At 40.9% G+C, this 9,046-nt stretch overlaps 1 protein-coding gene across 1 annotated transcript; it reads right to left on the bottom strand.

Annotated features, from left to right (window-relative positions):
- Positions 1–429: 429 nt before the first annotated feature.
- LOC109876439 (gastrula zinc finger protein XlCGF57.1-like) lies at positions 430–8,189 on the bottom strand. Its single transcript, XM_031817699.1, has 3 exons — positions 7,895–8,189; positions 1,588–4,775; positions 430–1,333 (listed from the first exon to the last, which is right to left on the bottom strand). The coding sequence occupies exons 1-2, from the start codon at positions 8,001–8,003 to the stop codon at positions 3,421–3,423; spliced, it is 1,464 nt and encodes a 487-aa protein (XP_031673559.1). The 5' UTR covers positions 8,004–8,189; the 3' UTR covers positions 430–1,333; positions 1,588–3,420.
- Between the last annotated feature and the right edge of the window lie 857 nt (positions 8,190–9,046).

Below are 9,046 nucleotides of genomic sequence, written 5' to 3'. Positions count from 1 at the left end.
TAGCCTATTCATAGTGTTATATGCTGTTTAATAGGTCAGGTAGCCTATTCATAGTGTTATATGCTGTTTAATAGGACAGGTAGCCTATTCATAGTGTTATATGCTGTTTAATAGGTCAGGTAGCCTATTCATAGTGTTATATGCTGTTTAATATGACAGGTAGCCTATTCATAGTGTTATATGCTGTTTAATAGGTCAGGTAGCCTATTCATAGTGTTATATGCTGTTTAATAGGTCAGGTAGCCTATTCATAGTGTTATATGCTGTTTAATAGGTCAGGTAGCCTATTCATAGTGTTATATGCTGTTTAATATGACAGGTAGCCTATTCATAGTGTTATATGCTGTTTAATAGGTCAGGTAGCCTATTTATAGTGTTATATGCTGTTTAATAGGACAGGTAGACTATTTGAAATGAGCGCTTCTTACATTCACCTTTTCATGTTTATTCAACACGTTTAATTCAAATCAAATGGCTTGGTTTCAATACTTCAAAACCAAAATGGTAGGTCCGTGTAGTCACAAAAATACATGGGTGTTGGTTACATTGTGATTTTAATGAATGGAGCGGCAATTTTCTTTCCTGTAAACTAAAATGCCGTTTTTAGCCGAGCATTTGGAAAGAACGTGGAACGCCGGAGCAGTAAGCGGGATTTCCGAGCGCTCATCTACTCTCTGTCTCTGATGCATCCTTTTTGAATTGTTTTTATTAATATCAAATCAATACATAAAGCACATGAGGGAACACAAGCATTTATAGATTACAAATAATAGACAATCGAGCTAGGGGCGGGGCTGGGGGCGGGGCTAGGGGGTACAATATCACATTACAATTACACAAGGACCTTAAGGGACATGCATATACTTACAATTCTAACAGCTTTTTTGTTAGTAGAGCATTTAACCGTCTTAAAATACAGTTAAATTTCTTTTTGTAGGGTACGAAAATGTAGTTTTCTGTTTGGAAATTTACATTTGTGTATATGAAATTTGGCCAAAAGAATAATGAAATGAATGACATAAAAATTATTCTGCTTATTTCTATTGTATGTAAAGAATCCAAACAGTACCTCTCTCCACAATAGTGTAAAATCTTCATAAATGTGTTCAATTATAAACCTACTGATGTCTTGCCACAGTTTTCTTACATGCATACAATGCCAAAAAAAGATGCACAACTGTTTCTGGGTGGTCATTACAAAAGGAGCAATTTGAGTTGATGTTTTCCTTAAACTTCTTCATATAGTGGTTGGCAGTCTCTGATGCATCCGCACTGCCTGTACTGAAGTCTGGTGACGCAGTTGTTGGCGCCGCCATTTTAGCAGCTCGCGTCACTAATTTAGAAATGTCAAATAAATGGATTCGTTATGAAATGACCTTGCTGAAATGTACATTCACTTAGACAAACCAAGGTCTCTAGCTATGTGACTTGTAAAATAACTTTTATCGCGTTCTTCACTCATTCGGTTTAACGGGGGGGAAAAAACAGCACATAAAATCTTTACCTAACATGATAGTATACGGATTTGTTACCTGATATGTTATGACATATTCTTTCGAAATTAGGTTTAAACGTGCTATTACATACCTGTAGTAATACAAAAGCTATCGTTTCGACAGCACAGTTCTGCGGCTTTCTTACTTCCTGTTCCTCCACTACCACAGTTCAACAGCGACATCACAGATAGAACAATGAGACCGATATTTCACCGGATGTATAAATGTGAAGCATCCGCTTGGCGTTCACACTCTGGCTGGCAGTGGGAGAAGATGGAAAGAGATGGATTTGGGCCGACATTTAGCATTTTCTCATCGAAGAAACATCTGATCTCAATACAGTTTTTTGTTCCCAAAACTAAAATGCTATGAACAGAGTAGACTGCGGTTAGTAGACCTCACCCTTGCAAAAGTTAACAATCGCGTCGTTTATAAGGCGTGCAAAGGCGAATTGAGTTATTGCACAAGTGTACTTCAAAGAGGAGGCGTTACCGAACGAAATATGCAGATGAATGCTAGAATGCGCCACTAGGATCTTGCTTGCTCGTGCTTGGCTCTGCCCAGCTCCTTGCTTATTCTCTACACTATGACTCATTTGGTCCCGTTGGAAGGCTGTAGTTTATCTTGGTTATAAAACCCTTTGGCGACATCTAATTTTTGGTATAATGGCATTCTGCCACCTACACTACAGGTGGGTAATAAATAAATAAATATAAAGACGAATCCATACAAACTATCAACATTTAAATTAGACTGAATCAGCCTGCTTTTCTGTTGCAGTGAGGTCTTGGAGGCCCAAAAACTCCTCAAATGCAGATATAAGGATGTCCATCTTACTGAATTTTTTGTGCAGTACAATTAATAACTGTGGCTATAAATGCTACAAAATCCATCTTCTTCGCAATAAGTGTATCCAGATCACTTGATTGACGTACAATATTTGCAACTGGTTGCGATTTTCTTCAAAACTGTGGCCTTTTTCCCCTTCAACTCTCTTCACTGTCTCCACATTGGCGATTTGCTGTACAGCCCTGATCCTTGACCCCTCAACCTCTTTCACCCTAACAGGGCACTCTGGGAATTCAGGAATATGACCCCCACCACAGTTGAAACATTTTACATTCAGACTCTTCAATAACATATTCCTACTGTCTGCAAACACTTTAGACTTTTTAGACTTCTTCCATTGCATCAGGTTTTACACGAACGCTCTAAGACAACTTAAGTCATTTAGTCATTTCATAGCCTGTGTATCATTAAACAAACAGTCAGCAACAAATAATCCAGCCAAATTTATGGTGAAAACTGATGATGTGATGATCTCTATCTGATACATGTTGTATCTACTAACTCATTCCCACAGAAAACTGACCATCACACCATCTCTATCTGATACATGTTGTATCTACTACCTCATTCCCACAGAAAACTGACCATCACACTATCTCTAGCTGATACATGTTGTATCTACTAACTCATTCCCACAGAAAAGTTTAGATGAAAGCAGTACCACCCAGTCAACCCTCAGATTTTATTGTTTCAATGAGAGACACCTCAGAGGGTATTCAACCCTAAGGGCAAATCCATGGTGATCTCAATATCTCTACAGTAGAAGCTAACAAAACACACTGATCGGTAAAGTAGAGGCTAACGTTGTAGAAAACGCTCCTCTTCCACTGCACAGTGAGAAACAACAGTGCGCTACGCTTTCTTCTATTGATCAAATGAACTGTTTGTTACCACTTCCTTTATGAGATGAGAATTAAGTGATGTAGTGACTTTAATCTCCGCTGGTCTGAGAGAACTGATGATGCTTCTCTCCTTTATGTTGGTGTGTTTTTAAGGTATTCAATCTGGAGAAACTCTTGTCCACAGTCACAGTGGTAAGGCTTCTCTCCTGTGTGTTCTGCGATGAACGTTTACCTCAGCATTTATCACGAGCAGAGCAGGAGTAAGGCTTCTCTCCTTTATGTATACATTGGTGGGTTTTTAGGTTGCCCGATATGGAGAAACTCTTCCCACAGTCAGAGCAGGAGTAAGGCTTCTCTCCTGTGTGTATACGTTGGTGGGTTTTTAGGTTGCATGATACAGAGAAACTCTTCCCACAGACAGAGCAAGAGAATGGCTTTTCGCCTGTGTGTATACGTTGGTGGGTTTTTAAGGTATTCAACCTGGAGAAACTTTTCCCACAGTCACAGTGGTACGGCTTCTCTCCTGTGTGTGTTCTCCGATGAACATTTACCTCTGCTGATGTTTTGAAGCATTTCCCACAGTCAGAACAGGAGTAAGGCTTCTCTCCTTTATGGATACGTAGGTGGGTTTTTAAGTTGCCTGACATGGAGAAACTCTTCCCACAATCAGAGCAGGAGAATGGCTTCTCTCCTTTATGTATACGTTGGTGAGTTTTTAGGTTGCCCGATACTGAGAATACCTTCCCACAGTCAGAACAGGAGAATGGCTTCTCTCCTGAGTGTATACGTTGGTGGGTTTTTAAGTTGCCCAGTTGAGAGAAACTCTTCCCACAGTCAGAGCAGACGTAAGGTTTCTGTCCTTTATGTATTAGTTGGTGACTTTTTAAGGCATCCAATCGGGAGAAACTCTCTCCACAGTCAGAGCAGGTGTAAGGCTTCTCTCCAGTGTGCACTCTCTGATGAATGGTTAATTTAGCTGATTTAATGAAGCATTTCCCACAGTCAGAGCAGGAGTACGGCTTCTGTCCTTGATGTATTAATTGGTGATTTTTTAAGGTGTCCAATCGGGAGAAACTCTTTCCACAATCAGAGCAGAAATAAGGCTTCTCTCCAGTGTGCACTCTCTGATGAATTGTCAGAGCCCTCGATGTTGTGAAGCTATTCCCACAGTCAGCGCAGAAGTATGGCTTCTCTCCGGTGTGTATACGTTGGTGTGATTTTAAGTGGCCATATTGGGAGAAACTCGATCCACAGTCCGAGCAGGAGTAAGGCTTCTCTCCTGTGTGCACTCTCTGATGAATGGTTAATTTAGATGATCTATTGAAGCATTTCCCACAGTCAGTGCAGGAGTAAGACTTTTCTCCAGTGTGCTCTCTCTGATGAACTGTCAGAGCCCTTGATGTTGTGAATCTCTTCTCACAGTCAGTACAGGAATACAGAATATCTCCTCTTTGCATTTTTAGGTGTATTTTTAGCTTTGATAGAAATGGGAAAATCTCCTCACAATGTGGGCAGTGGTGAGACCTCTTAGCTCTGTGATCTTCCTGCTGTTTCTCTCTGGATGTAGAGAAGGTCTCAACATGGTCTCCTGTGTGAACAACATCAGAAGAACCAGTCAGTGAGATATACATATGACTTCATTAACAGTGTGTTCAGAAAGTATTCACATCCCTTGACCTTTTCTACATTGTGTTGTGTTTCAGCCTGAATTTTAAATGGATTAAATTGAGATTGTATCATTGGCCTACACACAATACCACACACATATAAGGGCATGGATACATGACTAGATATTGGATATTGTTGTACCAACATGAATTCTACTATGACTATTTACCATCTGAATATGAAAACCACATCTGTAGATTCTAAACCACCAGTTGGAGGACAGATGGAACTAAACCACCAGTTGGAGGACAGATGGAACTAAACCACCAGTTGGAGGACAGATGGAACTAAACCACCAGTTGGAGGACAGATGGAACTAAACCACCAGTTGGAGGACAGATGGAACTAAACCACCAGTTGGAGGACAGATGGAACTAAACCACCAGTTGGAGGACAGATGGAACTAAACCACCAGTTGGAGGACAGATGGAACTAAACCACCAGTTGGAGGACAGATGGAACTAAACCACCAGTTGGAGGACAGATGGAACTAAACCACCAGTTGGAGGACAGATGGAACTAAACCACCAGTTGGAGGACAGATGGAACTAAACCACCAGTTGGAGGACAGATGGAACTAAACCACCAGTTGGAGGACAGATGGAACTAAACCACCAGTTGGCCAGAAAGTGTTATATATGGCAGGCCTGTAAACTGTTTAGTCTTTACCCCATAACGCCAGCGGAGTACCCCATAACGCCAGCGGAGTACCCCATAACGCCAGCGGAGTACCCCATAACGCCAGCGGAGTACCCCATAACGCCAGTTTATTACCCCCATAACGCCAGTTTATTACCCCCATAACGCCAGTTTATTACCCCCATAACGCCAGTTGAGTACCCCATAATGCCAGTTGAGTACCCCATAACACCAGTGGAGTACCCCATAACGCCAGTGGAGTACCCCATAACGTTGAGTCAATAAGTATTCAACCCCATTGTTATGGCAAGCTTAACAAGTCACATGGTCTCACTCTGTGTGCAATAATAATGGTTATCATGATTTCTGAATGACTACCTCATCACTGTAACCCACAAATACAATTATCTGTAAAGGTCCCTCAGTCAAGTAGTGAATTTCAAACACTGATTCAACCATAAAGACCAGGGACATTTTCTAATGCCTCACAAGGAAGGGCACCTACTAGTAGATGGGTAAAACATTTGATAAAAGACATTGACTATCCCCTTGAGGATGGTGTAGTTATTAAATTAACTCTGGATGGTGTATCAATACACCCAGTCACTACAAAGATACAGGCGTCCTTCCTAACTCAGTTGCCGGAGAGGAGGGAAACTGCTCAGGGATTTCACCATGAGGCCACTGGTGACTTTAAAACAGTTAGATTGAGGATGGATCAACAACTTTGTAGTTACTCCACAATACTAACATCAATAACAGAGAGAAAAGAAGCAAAGCTGTACAGAATTAAAATATTCCAAAACATGCATCCTGTTTGAGCAGGAGAATGGCAGTAAAACTGCAAAAAACTTGTCAAAAATAATTCAAATTTCATTCGTCACATGTGCGCCGAATACAACTTACGAGCCCCAAACCAACAATGCAGTTAAAAAAAATACAGATAAGAATAAGAAATAAAAGTAACAAGTAATTAAAGAGCAGTAAAATAACATGTGCAGGGGAACCGGTTAGTTGAGGTAATATGGACAAGGTGGAGTTAAAATGACTGCATAGATGATAACAACAGAGAGTAGCAGCAGTGTAAAATAGGGAGGAGGGGGGGGGGGTGCAATGCAAATAGTCTGGGTCGCCATTTGATTAGGTATTCAGGAGTCTTATGGCTTGGGGGTAGAAGCTGTTAAGAAGCCTATTGGACTTAGACTCGGCACTCCGGTACTGCTTGCAATGAGGTTGCAGAGAGAACAGTCTATGACGAGGGTTGCTGGAGTCTGACAATTTTTAAGGCCTTCCCTGACACCGCCTGGTATAGAGGTCTTGGATGGCAGGAAGCTTGGCCCCAGTGATGTACTGGGCCGTTCGCACTACCCTCTCTAGTGCCTTGCGGTCGGAGGCCGAGCAGTTGCCATACCAGGCAGTGATGCAACCATATTCATATCCTGAATACAAAGCGTTATGTTTGGGGCAAATCCAACACAACACATCAAGAGTCCCACTCTACACATAGTGGTCGCTGCATCATGTTATGGGTGTGCTTGTCATCAGCAAGGACTTGAACGTTTTTTGGTGGGGATAAAAAGAAACGGAATAGAGCTAAGCACAGGCAAAATCCTAGAGGAATAGCTGGTTCAGTCTGCTTTCCAACAGACACTGGGAAACAAATTGACATTTCAGAAGGGCAACAACCTAAAAAACAAGACCAAATATACACTGGAGTTACTTACCAAGACAATATTGAATGTTCCTGAGTGGCCTAGTTATAGTTTTGACTTAAATCAGCTTGAAAATCTATGGCAAGACTTGAAAATGTCTGTCTAGCAAAGATCAACAACCAACTTGACAGAGCTTAAAGAATTTGTACAACATTGTACCATCTAGGTGTGCAAAGTTCTTAGAGACTTACCCAGAAAGACTCACAGCTGTAATCGCTGCCATTATGTATGTCATTATGGGGTATTGGGTATATTAAATATCAATTTCATCCATTTTGAATTTAGGCTGTAACAACAATGTGTAATAAGTCAAGGGGTATGAATACTTTCTGAAGGCTCTATACTGTCCAATACAAAAGGGAAATACAACCATTCTAAAAGTGGACAACAGCTGAGAGTGAAAATTATGAGGCATATCATCCTCCATCACTATCACAAGGGTTAGTAACTACACAGACTCATTTAATTGAACTTTAAAACACTGGCAGTTTGTCTACTTCACTTCTTTAGTCCACGCTCGCAGACTCCAGATAACCCAGTGAATTGAATAAATGCTGACAATACTGGTGTTGGAAAGAACAACACAAGCTTTGTTGTACAGTCTGATGTTCTTCAGGGATGTGATGGCAGAATTACAGAATTTACAATAGCAATAGACTGGGTCATAACTTAGTAAGATAGAACCTGCCTTTATCGTGATAAACAGATTTCCCAATCTTCTCCTCCTCTTCTTCATCTTTAATGTTGACATTCAGCTCCAGTGTTTGACTGCAGTCTTCCAGCTTCACTGATGTCATCTCTGGATCCTGCAGAGCAAACTGGGCTCCACTGTCACAATCAGGACCCAGTGACTGTATGTTTGGACTCAGTGTGGAAGGAGAGAGGCAGGCTGGGTTTGTCCTCACTGTTGATGTTACAAACCTCAGACTTAATCTGAGTCGGCCTGTAGTTATAAAGAGAAACGGACACAAAAGTTATTGTCTTGACAGTTAAGGCACTTTATTCTCTAAAAATATATTATATTTTTTCTTGTTCAATTATCTCATTTCAACAGATCAGGTAGTTAAGTATTCACAACTAAACATTCATTCACATTAGACACAAGTGCACAAATTTACACAACATAAGTGCACTTAATCTATAGTAGATTTCCTAAATTCACATAAATGTCTCAAAAACCATTTAGTACAAGGTTGCAGTATGTTTCAGGCAGCACTATGTGCTATCTTCCTGAATACCCTTGTCTTCACTGTATTATTTCACTCAAAAAACAACAGGATTTCCCGTTCACACCATAGTAACAATTATAGATAAAGATAGAAACTGAATGTGTTGAAATTCTACTACACATTCAGCTTCAAAACAGTAGAGCGACCTTGAAATGCTGTCTCTCAATCACCCACTTTGTCTGAACTGAAGTCCGTTGACGCTGACGAGTTAGCGCCACCTGCATTACTGGAGTAAACATATCGAATGAATATGAATTTGTTTTTGCGCTATATTCCATATGCCTGTATTGCAAGGCTTTGTTATTTTTCATTTTTATGAGCGTTTATGTCGGCTTGTTGTCATGTTGTATTTTTGGTCTTGTCGCCGTCGTGTGCACCTTCCCATTTACACCAGAGATCTGTATATAATGACGAGATGCACGTCTCCGCCCTGACAATGGGAGTCGGTGTCCCAAAGGCGGGAAGGCAAGGGATAAGCTTTAGGTCCAAAGCAGGCCCATAGAAAAGCATTGGCCTTATTTTGGACAGATTATTTGTGAGAGTGAATTCTCTCGCTTCGCCTCTTCCTCTAGGATATCCAAACACACCAAGCCCCTACCGTTCACGTCAGG

Source organism: Oncorhynchus kisutch, unplaced genomic scaffold, assembly GCF_002021735.2.
Source record: "Oncorhynchus kisutch isolate 150728-3 unplaced genomic scaffold, Okis_V2 scaffold1124, whole genome shotgun sequence".
In the NCBI taxonomy this organism is placed as follows: Eukaryota; Metazoa; Chordata; class Actinopteri; order Salmoniformes; family Salmonidae; genus Oncorhynchus; species Oncorhynchus kisutch.
This window is presented reverse-complemented; position numbering and strand designations above follow the sequence as displayed.